This window comes from Sander lucioperca, chromosome 6, assembly GCF_008315115.2.
Source record: "Sander lucioperca isolate FBNREF2018 chromosome 6, SLUC_FBN_1.2, whole genome shotgun sequence".
In the NCBI taxonomy this organism is placed as follows: Eukaryota; Metazoa; Chordata; class Actinopteri; order Perciformes; family Percidae; genus Sander; species Sander lucioperca.
In genome coordinates, this window is record NC_050178.1 from 43,472,227 (window position 1) to 43,490,913 (window position 18,687).

Sequence of the window (18,687 nt, forward strand, 5' to 3'; positions counted from 1 at the left end):
AAAAAAAAAAACAATTAAAGATTCTACACATAAAAATTAAATTTTGACAAGAAAGTTTAAGCAATTTACAGTTAAGGTAAGCTACTATAGAATAATACTGGGAGCCTTGTAGTAAGTTTATTGTGATGTATGATTTCCCCATAAATTAACTTTGTTAATGTGTCTGTAAAACATGGAGGTAAAAAAACATCCTGCCAGTTCCAGATAAACACTTTTCCTAACACATCCTGAACTTATTTGCAGTCCCACATTTCCTAATTAATTCAAAAAATCAACAAGCATATTTATAAACATAAATCTAAACACAATCGATTTACATTATATTAAGCAGGGTGGGATATCTGTAAAAAAAAAACATGGAAATGAACTTCTAAGATGGACCGTGTACAGATGTGTAAGGGCGTATAGCGGACACGGGGTACGCAGGGGACATTCCCCCTGCACTTTGCATGATGGTGCCCTCCGTCCCCTAGCCTGGCTCCGCCCTCCTACGTACTTACGCTCAATTTTCATTTTCCTTCACTACTCCGTCTGGGTTTGCGGTATATTTTGGGGTTTTCTCGGGCCAAATATTTGGCGGTCCAATCAGCGAACAGAGGGAGTGGCTAAGAACGATGACGTTGAGGTTGTGCGCTAGAAAGATGCGAGCGAAGCCATTCGGTCCGTTGTGGCAACGCTGACGAATATCCAGAAGTTAAAGCCCGAGCAAGAACAATCTCTGCTGAGTCGTGTTGGTGGCCATGATGTTGTGGCCCTCCTCCCCACGGGGTTCAGGAAAAGCTTGATTTTCCAGCTCGCTCCATTAGTGGTGAAGAAGTTGGCTAAGGCTAATGCTAGCGATGCCAATGCTAAATATAAGCCGATAGTTGTTGTTGGTCTCCTCTCTTGTTGCACATGCGCATGACATACATCACGACCAAACGTTAGCGATTGGTTATGTCAGATCCAGAGTGGCTCTGGGCAGATCCAATAGTTTTAAACTTCAACAGAGTACCCGCCTTCAAGGAAGTTAACACTTGTCAATGGAGAGAGGCCAGACTCTCTGGACCAATGAAATGGACCAGAGTCTGGTAGGACCAGGCTAATGGACCAGAGTCTGGTAGGACCAGGCTAGTGTACCAGAGTCTGGTAGGACCAGGCTAATGGACCAGAGTCTGGTAGGACCAGGCTAATGGACCAGAGTCTGGTAGGACCAGGCTAATGGACCAGAGTCTGGTAGGACCAGGCTAATGGACCAGAGTCTGGTAGGACCAGGCTAGTGTACCAGAGTCTGGTAGGACCAGGCTAATGGACCAGAGTCTGGTAGGACCAGGCTAGTGGACCAGAGTCTGGTAGGACCAGGCTAATGTACCAGAGTCTGGTAGGACCAGGCTAATGGACCAGAGTCTGGTAGGACCAGGCTAGTGTACCAGAGTCTGGTAGGACCAGGCTAATGGACCAGAGTCTGGTAGGACCAGGCTAATGTACCAGAGTCTGGTAGGACCAGGCTAATGGACCAGAGTCTGGTAGGACCAGGCTAATGTACCAGAGTCTGGTAGGACCAGGCTAATGTACCAGAGTCTGGTAGGACCAGGCTAGTGGACCAGAGTCTGGTAGGACCAGGCTAATGTACCAGAGTCTGGTAGGACCAGGCTATCTGTCCACCACACTTACAACACTTCTGAGGAGTTGATTTGAAACGAACCATAAGTAGGCGAAAACTCATTTAAATATGCAATTATTAAGATCAGTGTATATGATGGAATAGTGGTATTAGAATGTGCCAGATTCCAACAACTTTGGGCTATTACAGCCAAAAACTTCTCTGGGGAGGCGTGCCCGGACCCCCTTACCCTTTAGCAGGTCTCCCATTGGGCAAGATGCGGCAGTAAAACAGAATAAAAATCATCATCCTGAACAATCTGTGCCCCTCACTTCTGAAATACGGCTGTCCCTGCAGATGAGCATTGCATTCAGAAGCTGTAGTGAAAAACTGCGTACAAATGAACTCATGCATTACGCATGCAGGGATAAGCAAGGTGTAAATTGTGCAAAAAGCCCTACATATGAGCTTGTGTTTTACCCCTGGGTAAAGACCATGCAGTAAAAATTCTTCAGTTGAAAAAAAAAAGGAAAAAGTTTAGCCTATAGGCTACCTCTGCTCCACAGCATAGTCTCTTGGGCATCTTACATCTTAACAAGGTCAACCCAAGAGAATGACAAAAGTTTACACACCTGGTGGCAATTACACTCCTGGCAAACATGAGACCGTTATAGTGCATAGCCTATATTAGCTACAGCCTCCTGGTTGGGACCCCTGGTTTTGGATTTTGGGGGCAGTGCTAAATTCAAATCTGCCCTGTTTTAACACACGCCTCGTTTCAGCTCTGCCAGTCTGCTAGAGAGCTACTACTGAGAGGATGAACACACATGAAGACAGCATATTGGATGAAAAAACAAACCAAAACAAAAGTAACTGTGTTAAGTTTGAGGAAATATGATGTGTCTCAGTAGAAATGATGGATGCAATAGACTCCATTGATCCATACAGCCGTCCGGCGCGCAGGACACAATGGATAGTCAGCACTCTGGCTTACCATTACGGATTGGACCGGGGAGTGGAGAACGAAATTATAGTTTTGGCTACCGGGTTGGATCAATACCTACAGGAGATTTTCCATCATATGGACTATCAAGGTGGAGGCAAAATCCCTGTGGAGGATTTTAACATCTTGTGTGAAGTTCTGGGACTGAACAAAGACTCGGAGGATACAGAATGCACCGGCGTTTTAGACAATTTACCCAGCGAGCTCACATTCAGACACTTCCACGCCAAACTGTGCGGATTCTTTAGCACCAAGGCGGGGTGTCAGTATGAGAACGGTCGGCTGCTGGTCGGGAAGGACAGCGAGCATATCGAGACTCAGATCCGCCTCAGAAGCCCTCTGAGGCGGCGAGAGAAGCTGCTGTGTGTGGGTGTGAGCGGAGACTCCGACCCCTCCTCGGAGGGCCGGCACGCCTCCGGCTGCAGGCTCGGATCCTGCACCAAGGAGTGCTATGAGGAGATAGTGGCGCTGGAGGAAGCAGAGGACCGAATAGCCAAACTGGAAGATGAGAATGCAAGTTTGAGGGAGCTGATTGAGGACATGCGAGCCGCACTTCAGAGCAGTGATGCCCGGTGTCTGGCTCTGCAGGTGAGAGCATTGATGTTGCAAGAGTTAATTCTGCTACTGTAAGAAGAAGAGGGATAAACTCACAAAACCACCCTGCTTAAGTTTTGAACATGGTGCTGTCTGTATTCTTAGATAGAGGCTAATGGTAATTCAGTTCAGTTTGAACATAGAAGCCCCTAATGCCAAGGGGCGGAGCAAAGGGGTGGCTTCTGGGTAAATAAAAAGTTTGGTTAAAGGTGCTCTAAGCCAGGGGTCTTCAACCTTTTTTAAGCCAAGGACCCCTTAACTGAAAGAGAGTCGGAGCAGGGACCCCCTACTACATATATTGTATAAAATTAAGTTGCATATTAAACTGGGCCTACAATAACGTGTAGGGCTGCCTAAAACCTTAACACATACATTTTTTGCATAGAATACAACGCTATTAAAATAGCCTAATAATTGTTGGCATGATTTTATAAATCATGTTTTAATGTTAAAACATACATGTGGCACGGTGGATCCTTAGGATGAACTGTATCTGTGGATGACTACCTTAGTGACTACCTTACCTATAGGCCAGTAACCCTATCATCAGTGAGGATTTATATTTGCTAATAATATGTTATATTCATGTTAAGACTTTTTCATTTTTGAAAAAAAAACTTCTAAATTTTGCAATAATTTGGAGGCCCCCCTGCATTGACTCTGAGAACCCCCTAGGGGTCCCGGACCCCCTGTTGAAGATCCCTGCTCTAAGCGATGTCACACGTTTTTTAGGCTACGACATTGTTTGTCACATACAGCAAACATCTCCTCACTATCCGCTAGCTGCCTGTCCCCTGAACACACTGTAAAAAAACATCTCCTCACTATCTGCTAGCTGCCTGTCCCCTGAATACACTGTAAAAAAACGCGGCCTCTGTAGACAGCCCAGGCTCCACACACGGCAACAAAAACAAACTGCGCCAACCTGCACTACCAAACATAACAAACAGTGTTCCATCATTCCAGCCAATAACCGACAAGAAGGATTTGGGGGTGGGGGTTGGGCTGTTAGCGTGCGGAAGGGAGGGGATGGGATGAGGAGGAGGGAGGGGCGAGCTAAACTCGTTTTGTTTGAAAATACTTTGAACATCAACAAGAAGTGCCGTCACCCAACATCGCTTAGAGCACCTTTAAAATGGATTTTATAAAATTGGCATTGAAAAATGTATCATTCAGGAACTAATATCAAAGTCACAGTATTACTGGTAGTACTGGTATCGAACATTTTTGAACGATACCCAGCCCTACCAACAAGATATATTTTTCACAAACTGGTAACCCAAAAGTTGTTCTACCTTATGGCCTAAATGTGATATATTTATAAAGTCATTAGATACAACTTATATCATCTGCTTAGTCACATTAACATTTACTTTGTTTTAGATATGAGGTTGTATTTCCGCCACTGCTAGGGGTGCTGTTCTATGAAGCGCTCCCGTGGGTGGTATTAGAGGGTATGAAACAAAAGACCGATATCGGCGTATGTTTTGGAGGACTTGTTGGAGATTATTAGAATGTAGTCTATATCGACGACGTTTAATTTCCGGGATTGTTCAAGTGCCACTGCTGTTTTCTTGGTGTTGGCGTTCTAACCTCCGGTGGATTTGTGAGGACTATGGTTAACTGCTCCTCAGATCTCTGCAGGGTAAATCCAGACAGCTAGCTAGACTATCTGTCCAATCTGAGTTTTCTGTTGCACGACTAAAACTACTTTTGAACGTACACATGTTCCACCAAAACAAGTTCCTTCCCGAGGCTATTTTGCAGAGGCCCTGTGGCTCCGTCCGCCCATGACGATTGTGATTGGTTTAAAGAAATGCCAATAAACCAGAGCACGTTTTTCTCCCATTACGGAATGCTGTGTGGACTAGGCAGACCCTTTTTCGGCAGCGCTGTGGAGGAAAGTGTGGCAAATGCGAGACCAACTACAATGTGACTAAGCAGATGCAATTTGGTTTTAGAAAATATCTTGATTTGGTCCCCTTTTGTCACCTGTTACACTTTTGTTCAGGTAGGACTATGGAAAAGTCACTCCAAACATAAACCAGAGGAAGGCTGTTTTGCTGCTCGGCAGAAACAAGAGGCCCAGAAAAGTTTGAGCAACACCAACCCAAAAAGCAACACCTATAGCAACCTGAAAAGCCTGCAGAACATCATCCACGAGATAGAGCTGCTGCGGAGCTCCAGCGACCGACAGGTACAGGAGGCCATGCTGTGTAATGAGAGACTGGAGCAGGAGCTGTGGAGCTCCAAGGAGACTGTGGCTGCTCTAGAGGACTGCAACCGAGCCCTGAAGAGGGAGCAGGTGGGCATGAGGAGGAAGGTGGAGGAGGCCAGGCAGGCGCTGCTCAGCGGCCTGGGGAAGGTGAAGGAACTGGAAGCCAAGGCCAGTCATGTGCCGGCCCTGCAGAGGCACATCCTCCAGCTGGACTCAGAGCTCCTCTACTACAGGTAAGGACCCTGCGAATACTGTATTACATAAAGCGTTTTCTGTTATGTTGGCAGCAGAGCCTGCTGCAGGTGCTTCCATGATGCTATCCATTATTATACATCTTCCTCGTCTTCTTTAGTTTTGGCGCTTGGCAACAAACAGACATTACGTCACCAACTGGAATGGAGTGTGCATTAACTTGCAATCTAGGAGCAATGATGCGCCAAACTGCTTTTTTGCAGTCTAACAAATTTCTTCTGATGTTATTTTGTAGTACCGAGTAATGAAGATGCTTAGAGGAAATGTAGTGGAGTAAAAGTAAAAGTTCCCAGAAATATAAATAACAAAGTAAAGTACAGATACATGAAAATTCTACTTAAGTACAGTAACAAAGTATTTGTACTTTGTTACATTACAACACTGGACATAAGACATAAGAGACATAAGAGGCTTTATTGTCTCATTGCACCACTGTCTGACAGTATTACAACAAAATGATGTTGGTACTCCCTGAGTGCCACTTCATGGTAGTACTTCTCAATTATGGAAAAAGTCATAATCACGATTATTTTGGTCAATATTGAAATCACGATTATTTAGCACAAATACTCATTGTCTTTTGGAAAGATGTTGCATTCATTGAACTTAAAAAAACAGTGAAACGGTTTAACAACTCAACAGTGAAAACACCTTGAACACCTTTCCCTTCATGCTTTTCCCGTTCAAACATTTTTTTTCATTCAGAACACAAAGACAAAATAAGAGTTTACTTGCAACATGTAATGTGCAAAATAATTGTACAACACCAAAAGTCTGCTCTGCTCTTTCCATTTGTACGATTATTTAGACAAGACAAAGAAACAGATTTCTTTGAGAGAGAAGGTGGTTTGACAGAAGGTTGAAATATGAAAAAAAATATATATGAAAAATCCAAATAGCAACTGTTTTTGTAGCACTTTTGCTGTCTGGTCAAACTTTCAGGCGGTGTGGGTGAAGGTAAGGGTGGGGGGGTTGCAATCATGCCCTGGCTCAGCCTGTTCTCATGAACCATTTGTTCAAAAAGCTACGAAAAGTTAAGCATTGTAATTCATAAGCATTCCATGTTTGTTTTTTTGCTGTTTGCACCACATTGACGGCCGCTGTATAAGAACGCGGCTGGGCGCGTAGGGAGCTGGTCGGGGTGGATGGGTGATAACGTACAGGACTTCCAAGCCGGGGAGTGAAGTTCGCTTCCTGGGGAAAACTAAAGACTTTCACCCAGGAAATGTGTGTTCCTTGGGAGTGTTTCAAACCAAACCACGATCTTTTTCCTAATCATAACTAGTCGTTTTGGTGCCTAATTTTAACTTTTGTCGCTGCAAAACGCTGATATGTTGGATGTGGACTAAATTTAACCGTAATATTCGCCCAAACGAGCAGCAGCTCACGGTGCTCTGTACCCGGGTCAAAGTCACCGATTTTCGGCTAAACACATCTACTAACTGTCGCTGATACGACTGTGACGGAGGTCCGTAGCCCGCGTCGCAAAGCTCTGTAGTGGCTTAAACAACTAGCCGCTCGGCGTCATGGAGCTCGTAGCCAGCTGGCGGTCTCCTCATTTCATAGGACATCATACGTTTTGGTGTGCATACATTTTCGTACGATATCAGACAGACCCGTTCGTGAGAATGCGTTGTCTGACTGCCGCCCCGCTGGAAAGTGAGATTGCTGCAGTTGCAAATTGCAATACACTGTTTGCGAATGGCATTTTGATTTTGATTCTTTTTAGATGTATTTAAATAGAAATAAACATGTTTCTTCAAATGTTCTTGTGATTTTCCTATGGCATTGTGTTAATACATCAAAGAAAATACTGCCCCAAGTCACAGAGAGATGGCATAGACTAGACAAAGACCTTTATTTTTTTTTACCTCCAATCAGCTGTCAAACCATGAGCAAAAGTGTCTGGCTGTTCATCATGTCATGAGAAAGAAGGGCTTGTTTTTGGCATGTTAGTGCAGTAGTGATGCCTTTGTGGCCAGAATGAACCATAATGAATTATAATCCTTCCTAAAGTAAAATGACTTACTGTTTACTTCTGGCTTCATGCCTGGAAAACTCCGCCATGCTACTTATGAAGGCTTGATGTGGTGTACTTTTCCAATTTTCAGTCTTGTTGTGTTTTAGTCTGTTTAACAGGCATCGTGTGTGGCAGGTCGGGCCTACTCCTCCTATTTTGGTGGAAGTAAGGGTGTAATTGGACTTTTAAAGTACAAAGCCATTGGTTTAATGTTTATCTCTGCGTCTGTTGCCCCTGCTCCAACCATATAATCAGTGTCTGCAGGTCTGGCTTTCTTAGGAAGAAGATTTCTCTAAGTAGTTGTAACATCTACGTAATGATGTTATTACGGTCTCTAAGACAGAGTCACATTCAACCAAACCCATATGATTAAAGTCCTCACTACTACCTGCCTTTAGGTGGTTCTAAATAACACATTTTGCAACCACAAAACCCTTCCTTATAACCCTAAACTCCACTAATCTATGCAGACTGCGTTCCAAAGTCTTTTCACTGCCCTTCCATTGATACCCCTAATGGCAAATAATTCAACACCACAAAGGCTCTGACTTGTCTAGAGAGAGCTCCATTGAGTGAGAACCGCAACAGACTGACCGTTCTCATCAATCTCTGCTCACTTCTTTCACTCCGCTCCCGAATGAACAATACCACACAATCACCAACGTCCTATGGATCTTAGCAACCAAGCTCCATGAATATTCCCACCGAAAGCCTCAATGCTTGCTCAGTCAAGTCTCACCCAGGGACAGGGCCAGAGAGAAAGGTGCAAGTAGAGGTGTTGTGCTTTAAGAATTGAGTAGGATACAATGCTTTTTTTGTCCTACCTTACATCACAAAAGCTGTGTGACTGGGTTACCTTAAAATTAAGTCATTATTCTTTAAACACGCTTCAGTGTCAGATGTAGTAAAAGTAAAAGTACCAATACTTTGATGAAATATTACTCAAGTACAAGTGAAATTACCTATCTGAAAAATTACTCAAGTAAAAGTAATAAGTAGTTCATTTAAAATGTACTTTTGGTAAAAGTTACTTAGTTACTCTCCCATGTAGTGAAAATAGGACATATAGGGGTCATAAATCCAAAACTATTTTGTTTTTAATTAAAGAAAAATCTATACAAATGTATACACATGTAATAACAACATGACATATGTCACACATGACATTAGATGTATGTGAATTAATTTAGCCAGTGTCCTGCATACGTTGTCCTACGGGTTGCTAGTGCTAGACAGAAATTAGCAATGCCACGAAACATGTTGTTTTGCTAATTGGCAATTTGCTATTAGTCATGAAAACATTGTTTGAAGTACCAATGCACAAATACTTACCAAAACATGCTTCCGCAGATTAGATGTGGAGTTATTGAATGCTGCCAGTTCAGTCACCTTTGGCAAGCACATCTGGCATTGGACGATGATACTATTGGCCCTCTTGAATTTAAAAGAAGAACAGTCTTTCAAATGTGGCCAAGGATTTTCGTCGTTTTGGGCAGCAGAATTCGATGTTTCAGCCAGCATTTCTACTGAAAGAGTCTCTGAACCGTCGCTCGCGTGATCCACCTCCATCTCGTTCTCAATCTCCTACAGAAAGACTTGGCGCCTGGTAGGCAGCCTAGATGCTTTCTTTCAGTTTTGGTTTGTCAAAGTTTGTTTTTTTTACTCAGTAACGGATGGGATTTGTATAATGTAGCGAAATACAATACTTCACTCAAAACGTAATCAAGTACATTTTAAATGACCGATTTGAATTAAAATTACTTGAAAAATACAAAATACACAACAAAACTACTCAATACAGTAACGTGAGTAAATGTATTTCGTTACTTTCCACCTCTGCTTAGATCATATGTGATGGCTCCTTAAAAAGTCTTAAAAGGTCTTGAGATAAAATCAGGAAAATGAAGGTCTTAAATTGTCTTTAATTTACTGCAAATTAGCTGTAGGTATGTATTTTGCAGATGGTGATGGGGGAATTGTCAGGCACAGTAGACTACTGTACACTAGACTAATGTATGTGTTTGATTACACATTGCCGGCCCTATCTCCACAGTGCTGAGGAGTAAAGTGTGATTTATGGTTCTGCCGAGGCGCCACGGAGAGCTTTTCGACATAGCCTACTGAAGTGGCCTGAAGTGTATACTTGTGCGTTGGTGTGTGCGTCAATCTCTTCAAGAAAATAGCAGGCCGGCATGTGTGTGTGTGTGTGTGTGTGTGTGTGTGTGTGTGTGGGGAATGTGTGGTAGAGCGAGCGCTTCGGAGCGAGTGCTGACTCTAGAGTCCTAGTGAGAGAAACAAAGTGTCTCCCCTGTGCTTTCTGACCACGGCGGGAAATCTGTATCAGGAGAAGTTAACCCTCTCCTTGATTTCATGTTGTTTATGGAGAAGGAGAACCTGGAAATGAGTCGGGGGAAATGCAACAGTACCAAGCCGCGGCGAGAGGTGCAGGTCAGGCTACGGCCTCCACGTACCTACGTACATAGCCACGGTGTAGATTTAACGCAGAAGCATAAATCATACTTAAGGGCTAACAGACATTGCCATCGACAAAGTTCTGATCTAGACTCTGGTGGACCGTGTTTAAATCTATACAATTGTTTTTAAGTCAATATTTGTGCTTACACGCTACACGCTCATACTGCTGATCAGCGGATTTGCTTTAACTTGTTATTATCAGTTATCCCGTTTCCAGTCTTGTTAAGCTAAGCTAACCAGATTGCGTTTCATAATTACCAGTGGCGGTTCTAGACCATTCAAATAGAGGGGCCAGGCTGGGGCCACATGCAATTTTAGGGGTACCAACTATATTAAGCACAAGTACGTACCACCAACTCTCCATAGATTTGATTCTACAAAAGACTGACGATACACACGTAACAATAAACACAAGCATATTCACTCAGTGTTAAACTAGATTTAATTTATTACTGCACATGAATAAAATCCCCTCTTTGGAGATGAATGTGTGGTGAAAAATATATGAAAATATTTGCCAAATTTAGGGGGCCAGAGGGGGGGTCAAGGCTTAATATTACAGGGGCACTGGCCCTGCTTGCCCCACACCCAGAACCGCCACTGATAATTACTGTACAGATGTGAGATTGTTCCTGGAACATGTGATTTGCATCTTGTTTTAATTTTTGTGTTCTTTGCATTTGGTGATGTACTTTTTTCTCATCTAGAAAATACCCTTTTCAACTTGCCATCAACATCCCAGCAGAAATCAGCTGAATTTCAGTAGGAAATGTGGTCATCGGTATGAAACTTATATGTGGGTGTTGTTGCATAACATGTCTGTGATTTCTTTGGATTGTAAGCTAGAGCAGAGCACAGGCTGAGACTCAAATGGGAGCCGCTCTTCTAACAGGAGTTTAATAGCACAGGAAAGTCTTTGTATACTGGGATAGTCTAAAAGTGTCACTTTTATTTCGGCAGGACTATTTTTCTCCAGAAGGTAAAGGGAGTCTAAATCAGTCACTGTAGCCTATGGAGCTCTGTGGGCCAGAGGGATTAGACAATAGGAAGCACAGCGAGAGGAACAAAAAGAAATGAGGGGGGGAAGAAACCATCTGGAGGAAGAAGCAAACACTCAACTGTTTGTTCATGAAATGACGGACATGTTTTGCCAGGCACACAAGAGAGGAATAGCTTCCTTCAGCTTTCCATCTTCTTTTTATGCTCCAAAGAAAAGATGTAGAGTGGAGATACAAAATCACTCTTCATCTTTCATCCAGAACTTCTTTCTTCTTTCAGTTTTAACCTCTTGATTTCTATTTTATAGTACAGGCCATTTCTAGAGAGCACACCAAGCACATGTGTCCTAAGTGTGCAAGTTTAAAACTCACTTTCCGTTTTAATCGGCACGTCTGCAGACTCCTCTGTATGCCTCTAACCCCTGGCCCTCTGAAGGCAGGCCCCATGGGAGGCATAATCTCCTAGCCTTTTCATGCTCTCTGCATGGCGTCTGAGAACGGAGGGGAGAGGAGGGCCGCAGCAGACCATTTATCTGCCTCCGCACAAGAGCTAAAGCATTGTGTGGAGCAGGTGCTGCCACGGCATTCCTACCCTTTAAATAATGTGGAAAGGACACACTCGAGGGATGTCTGGGACCCGTGGCATTTTGCTGCTGCTGCCTTACTGTTGTTCTTGAACAGCTTTCAAAAACCCCACACTGCCAAGTGGGCTCATTTTCACATTGAACCGCTGCCCTGCTCTCCCTCTCTCTGGTTTGGAGGTATGCTGACATCAGCAGAAATACATCACACACAAAATATCTTATAAACTTATGCCACCCACCCTCGTTGGACTTCTCTCCGTGTAATAGTTCCCTCTGCTTTTAATACCCTCGTTTGTTTGACTTTGGGGGTTTCTTTGCACTTTGCTCGCTAAGGAAAGCTTAACTAGACTCTGTAAATGTTACAGCCATTGGTTTTTGGATTAAGTCCTCAGCTAGTGCTAAAAAATAATCACATCCCTGAAGTTGCTTTATTTGTATCCCAGGCTACATCTACACTACTGCGTTTTGTTTTTAAAAGGAATCTCTTTTGCTACGTTTACGCCTCGCGTCCACACAAACAGAGACGGAAACGACGACGCACGTCAGTCAGTCTTATCGGTTAGCTAGTCTTACAGACCTTTCAGTTCATCAGTTCCACCTCGTCATCGGTCCAAGCTAATAAATCCCTGGTCTTTAAACGTATATATCCATGATTTTCAACCGCAGAGTAACGACAGACAATCAGCTTCCTGTTTACACCGACACGCACATGCCCAGTGTGTGTGAATGGTCATGTGATGTGCGTTGTCAGACGTGTTAATATGGACGAAGATTAGTTCTGCAACTGGAGCTACAACTCCTGTGTGGACAGAGATAGTTTCTGTCTCAAAAACGCCGCTTAAAAATGAAAACGTAGTAGTGTTGATGTAGCCTCATAAACCACCTCATTGTACGGGTGTGACCCAAGAGGACGTGATTAATAATCGTCAGCTACGTAAACATGACCCCTCACCCGTCTCTGTCATGCTGCGGCACCAACAGTAACTGCATTTCAAGTTAAAGCTCAGGTACAGCGTGCAGTCATTTTTAACCTCTGCAGAGAAAGAAGACTGCCATTGACCGATGACACCTGAAAGAGGAAACTGCTCTTCAGGGAATGGAGGAGGGGAGGAGGGGAGGGGGGGAGGGAGGGGGGGGGGGGGGGGGGTTGTTGATGGAAAGTTCACTTCAGTGCCGCACTGTGATAAACACAGGGAGGACTCTGGGTGTCCTGGCTCTAACAGCAAACAGCTGGACTACCCCCCTCAGGCCAAAAGAACGGCTTTAGACTTTTGCTAATATGGCAGAGTACAGGATCCTATTAATTAGAAATGCTCTGACATAGCACAATAGAGCTCTTCATGTGTAATTTCACTCCTGTGTGTGAGCCTTCAGGGATGTAGTAATAAATATGCCACCAAATGCTTCCACATAATATATATATATATATATATATATATATATATATATATATATATATATATATATATTTAACCCTACCACTAGTGCATTTTCTCTGCCAAGTGCCTAAATAGCAGGCCAATACTATCAAAGAATTATGTCTTTTTCCTAAGGTGTGAAGAATAACTTAACCGATAGTCACATCCAGTACAGAGCGAGTAGCATTCTTTAATTTCGTTCAATAAGTTTTCCTTTCAGAATGTGTTATTGTGAAAGTCTAAGCTTTTTCCAAGCCTCCATTTAATTTTGGCTATGGATAAGAGATGCCTTTGATACAGGAATCTGATCAAAGGCGAGGGAAAGGCCATACAGACGTTTCAGGAAATGTGAAATTGATTATCTGTCTGCTCCACTTGTATAGTACTTCCTCGGAAACCAAGGTATGTATAGTATACCGCTATTATTCTCCACCTGATTTATAACCTTAGACAAAGTTGTTACTTTATTTCCGTGTCCTTCATCTTCTTAATGAAGAAGAAAGCCAAGAAGCACAAAATGCTAAATGTTCCTAAAGCAGCACTTTTTCATCCCTTATTCCACTTTTTTCGTCCCTTAGGGATAAAAATAAGCTGACAGAGACACAAATGTTCCTATGGCTTACATGTTAGCAAACTATTGACCATTTACTATCCCAGTAGACATGGTTTAACATTAGCATTCATTTGAAGTTGTGTATCTTTCCACCGTGCAGTATTCACTCTCCTTTTGGCTTTGTTTTGGTCTCCACTAGTTTCACCTATCTTTCACAGCGCTGTGGAGGAAGGTAATTACATTCTGGGATAGGAGGAAAAAACGCTCTGGGTTGTTTGCATTTCTTTAAACCAATCCCAATCGTCTTGGGCGGCGCTAAGCTCCGAACGCAGCGACGGTGGCTCTGTTAAATAGTCTCAGGAAGGAACTTGTTTTGGTGGAACATTTGCACCCCGCAAAAGAAAACGCCACATAATGAAGTAAACTGATCACACGATACAGTAACGTCAGCTATTTAAATTAGCTGAATACATGGTTAAACCTAATTTGCTCTTACTACCACTGTGTGTACTTTGTCCACAGCAATCCCAGTTAGAGAGGAAATGCCGTTGACATATTGCTCGTAAATCTTTACAATTATTTCCTGAAAGAACCAAGCAGGCCTGCCTTGTTGCAAGATCCAACTCTTCTTCAAAACTTGCACCAACTTTGTTTTGGACAGAATTTTATCATAAGAGTAAAGACAGAACCTCCGACTTTTTGAAGATATGGCAGTCTCACAGAGAATTTGATTTTATAAATCCTTACATTAATGTTAGGGATTACGACAAAAGGGTTATCTGAGTGCATTTATCATGCTGTTTGATTTGTTTGTTTTGTAGTTTTGTGTCTTTATTTAGTTTATTTGTATTTATGTTTTTAGCATTTCTTGTCTGTTGTGTTCTAGTATGAAGGATCTGAAATATGAATAATGCGATTTATGTATGAAATATCTTTACACTGTTTATGCAAAATAAAAAATAAATAAATAAAAATAAAAGCTTGCACCAAGCAGGCCTGCCTTGTTGCAAGATCCAAGTTTCCTTCAAAACTTGCCATTTTCAGTGTGTGGCTTGCTAGCTCAAAGTTTGCTGTTGTTTCCGGAAGCGTAGAGGTATTGTGCAGTGTGCATCAGAGCTTCTTCACTGAACACAGCTGAATGCTGCTGCTGGAAACACGGTCAATGAGAGCAGTGAGACTGAACCAAACAATAAAGTTGGATGCCAAAAACAATTAGCTAAAAAAAAAAAGAAAGAAGCTAAAACAATCCACAGAGCTGAGGCAAACTGCAAATCAGATGATAATTCATCACTTCAATCACTATGAGTGACACCTTTCAAGATTCAAAATCCTTTATTAATCCCACAACGGGGAAATTGGTGTATGTTGTGAACATAATATATATTCTGGTAGAACATTTGATATGAGTTTAACAATTTATCATCACTTACTCATATGTGGAAAGACTACAGGTCTGCTGTGTATTTTACTTTCTCTCTCTCTCTCTCTCTCTCTCTCTCTCTCTCTCTCTCTCTCACTGCCTGAGCGAATGAAGTAAATTACTAGATATTTTGATTTGGCAGGTCAATCCCGCTCATGCTGCTTTTGCGTTTGGTACATTGGCGAGAGCTGTAATGTCTGGCTAATGTCTAATTAAAACACTGATCAAACTGTGTCCAGCAGTCTGTCCACTATGTCTGTACTACTTTCAGGTGTCTGTGTTCATCCAGTTGGAATTCCCAAGCTCAGCACAGTCACCAAATACCTTATCACTGTCAAACCATGTGCACATGTCAACAGTCTAAATCTCGAACACAGTCAAAAGAAATTAGATCTAGTTTTCATGTGACAGTTGGGAGGTCATTCTTTTCACTAGCTTTTCACTCTGCTCCAAAATCATTGGAGCCCAGCAATGTGATTTAAACTCTCTCTGGGAGAAAAGTATTATTAATCATGACCATATTTTGTCCAGTGAGCTTACACTTCAGGACGGCGCTATGTGCTGCCTCCCAGAAAGAATAAGATTTATTTATTAGGACAATGCTCATTAGATAGATAGATACTTTATTCATCCTGAGGGAAATTTTTGTTAATTTATTGCGCCAGTGTTTGCCAATCGGCTAATTTTCAACTGTAGTCCTAGTTACCAACAGTTATGCATCATGTCTTTATGGTGGGAGGAAACCCACACAAACACGGGGAGGAGATGCAAACTCCACACAGAAAGGCCCTGCCCGGACTGGGGATCGAACTCTGCAGTGCCTACTTGCTGTGAGGCAGCAGTGCTAACCACTGAACCTCTGTGCCGCCCAACTGTCACTCCAAGTCGTTCATTCCCTCTGCCATTAAGCTGCTGAACGCAGAGTAGCTGCCATGAATGAAACGTTATTTTGCACAAACCTCATATTGGTTGTATGTGTTTAAAATTGGTGGATTGTTTTTTGTTATGTGCAATACACTCGGCACTTTATCGCTATTATTATTTTATCTCATCTCCTTTTATCGTATTCTATCGTCTTTATTCAGTTCTTATTTCAAATATTTTTCTTCTTGCATATTTATGGCTCTCGCACTTTCCCATGTGCATTTTTATTGTGCTCCATCTGTTATTTGATGACTAGCAGTATGAATGTGTATATGTGTCTCGGTGGACTGAAGAAACTGAATTGCCCTTCAGGGATAAATAAAGCTATCTATATCTGTAAAAAAAAAACACCCTAAGGGTGTTTGTTGGAGTCCTTTTTGGTCTCTCAAGACACAAAGCCATTTTGCAACCTCTATGCATGTCAAAAGCCCGAGCCAGAAGCTGTGGTCTTGCTACAGTATTCACTGGACACAGGCTGCAGGCCTCCCTCCAACCACTGTCAATTAAACTGCAATTAGTCACACCAAAGCCTGCGTTTGAAAAAACCTTCCACCACTTCATTCCAGAGTCCAAGCGTCTCCACAGCAACCAGCAAAGTTTTGTGTGCGTTTATACGTCCGTGCACCAGTTCCATGTTGGTCAGACTGCAGCTGCTTGCCTCTCGTGAACTAACTCCTTCTTTCCTCCACCGTGGCCCCCACTAACTTAAACATGACTCTCTGATTGATTGCCTGAAATCATGCTGCAATTATTGACCTTCAGTGAAGTCAGTCGTTTCTCCCCGCTGTTGCAAAAAGAAACCTAAAGTAGTACAAAGATGCAGAGCATAATGTTATCTTACGCCATAGTCTGCCTGGTGCCAACAGGATAAAAGCATGAGTGCTCCGTGACGTTTTTTTTCTCTTCTTTTTTTCAGGCTGTTGAAAAAAAAAACGTTTTGAGATTTTCTCTTTTTTCCGCAAGACATCATCATCTGGAAACACTTATTCTGTGATTTACGAAGGCCCCTATCAGATTTCCCCCAACACAAAAGAGCAGACAGCAGGAGAAACCTAGAAAATTCAAACCATTACAGAAAGATTGATCCGCCCAAACTGCACTCAGTCTTTTTTTCAGTAACAAATGTTTGAATGTGTCTTTCACATAAAGGAAAACATGACATATAGAATAAAAGTGTGACATGTAACATAGCTTAGAAAACTGTCTATGTGCTTAAAAAGTTCTGTGCTCTTATTTTGTTCTATCCAGTGTCAGCTTGTGTGAGTTTACCTCACATCTTGCAAGCTAACGTCTGCACAGTAACAGCACCATTCTACCATTGACCCACTTTTACTGTAAAAATGCCTTAAAGATACAATGTCTGGCTTCAATTACCCCACCCAGTTTTGGCGTACAACATCACAGGCCTCTATAAAATGATCGTGGCAGTTGTAGATGTGGCTTAATACACACTGCCTTGTGTTACTTGATATGTTCTCTTTGATGTTGGCAATTGGTTCGGACTGAACTTTTCTCATATGTGCAAATCTGTGCAAAGAGTACTTTTAGCCCCGTGGTCAGTGCCAGTTTATGTGCAGTGACATACACAGCAGCAAAGATGGGGTCACGTACATGTATTTGCAGAGAACATGCCGTTCATACAGCTATATGAAGCTTACAGTGCTCTCTTTCAGGTCGGAGGTGTCGAAACTACAACTCCCAAGCAACACTGGGGCAGAGCAGCAGCTGAGTGTTGTCAGCAGGCCGGCACAGAGATGTTGCTCGGACTCCCAACATGACCGATGTTCTCCGACAGGGCGTGCTGTGACGACCCCGGATAAAAGTATGACTTTTTATTTTTATTTTATTACACAAAGAAGGGGAAAACGTTACATACATACCGATCATACAGTTATTAAGAAAACATTGGTGAAATGACGAAACAATTTCAAATAAAAACAATGCTGATTAAGGCATTGCAGCGTAATGCTATGCTCATAGAGAAACATATATAGTCATTTTTGGTAAACAGTCACAAGAGCAAGGATTTTGACATATAAGAATAAAGTTTTCTCACCATTCTATGGATTTTTTTCCAGATAAGAGTAAGACATGTTTTTAATGAAAGCACAGAATACAGCGCTATCGTCCCTCTACTGGGCAGTTGACAGTTTCTGTTGGTAAAGAGAGTAACTTCTTTACCATTCCATCATTTAAGAACCAGTCTAACAGAGTGCGTTATATACTCACATATAGCCTACATTAATTAATTGTACAATTTTTTTGTTCTGTGAAATGTCAGAAAATAGTGAAAAACGCATGTAACAACTTCTCAGAGACCAATGGGACATCTTATTGCTTGTTTTGTTCGACCAACTGTCCAAAACCCTGTAAATGTTCAGGTTTTTATGACAGTGGTGCCCAACCTTTTTGGTCTGATGTTCCCCCACAGCCCTGTGATAAACTCACATACTCCAAGGGTTCATCAATTTCCCAATGTATGTTCCAAAAGTATGACACTATTCATAATATAAAAGTGGATATTGTTAATTTGTCTTGTTGAACTGTCAGTATTTAGATTGCTGAATGTTTCAACCATTAATCTATTACTTTAAAGTGCTCATATTATGCTCATTTTCAGGTTCATAATTGTATTTAGAGGTTATA

The 18,687-nt window shown here is 42.3% G+C and overlaps 1 protein-coding gene across 2 annotated transcripts in view; it reads left to right on the forward strand.

Annotated features, from left to right (window-relative positions):
- The first annotated feature begins 2,297 nt into the window (after positions 1-2,297).
- efcc1 (EF-hand and coiled-coil domain containing 1) overlaps positions 2,298-18,687 on the forward strand; it is a 28,714-nt gene continuing 12,324 nt past the window's right edge. Inside the window, exons 1-3 of one of the 2 annotated variants that reach the window (XM_036002296.1) lie at positions 2,298-3,173; positions 5,191-5,630; positions 17,715-17,863. In XM_036002296.1, coding sequence (XP_035858189.1) covers positions 2,496-3,173; positions 5,191-5,630; positions 17,715-17,863 — 1,267 coding nt within the window. In that variant the 5' untranslated portion in view covers positions 2,298-2,495. The remainder of the gene's footprint in view (positions 3,174-5,190; positions 5,631-17,714; positions 17,864-18,687) is intronic. The other variant, XM_031280135.2, reaches the window with a different exon arrangement.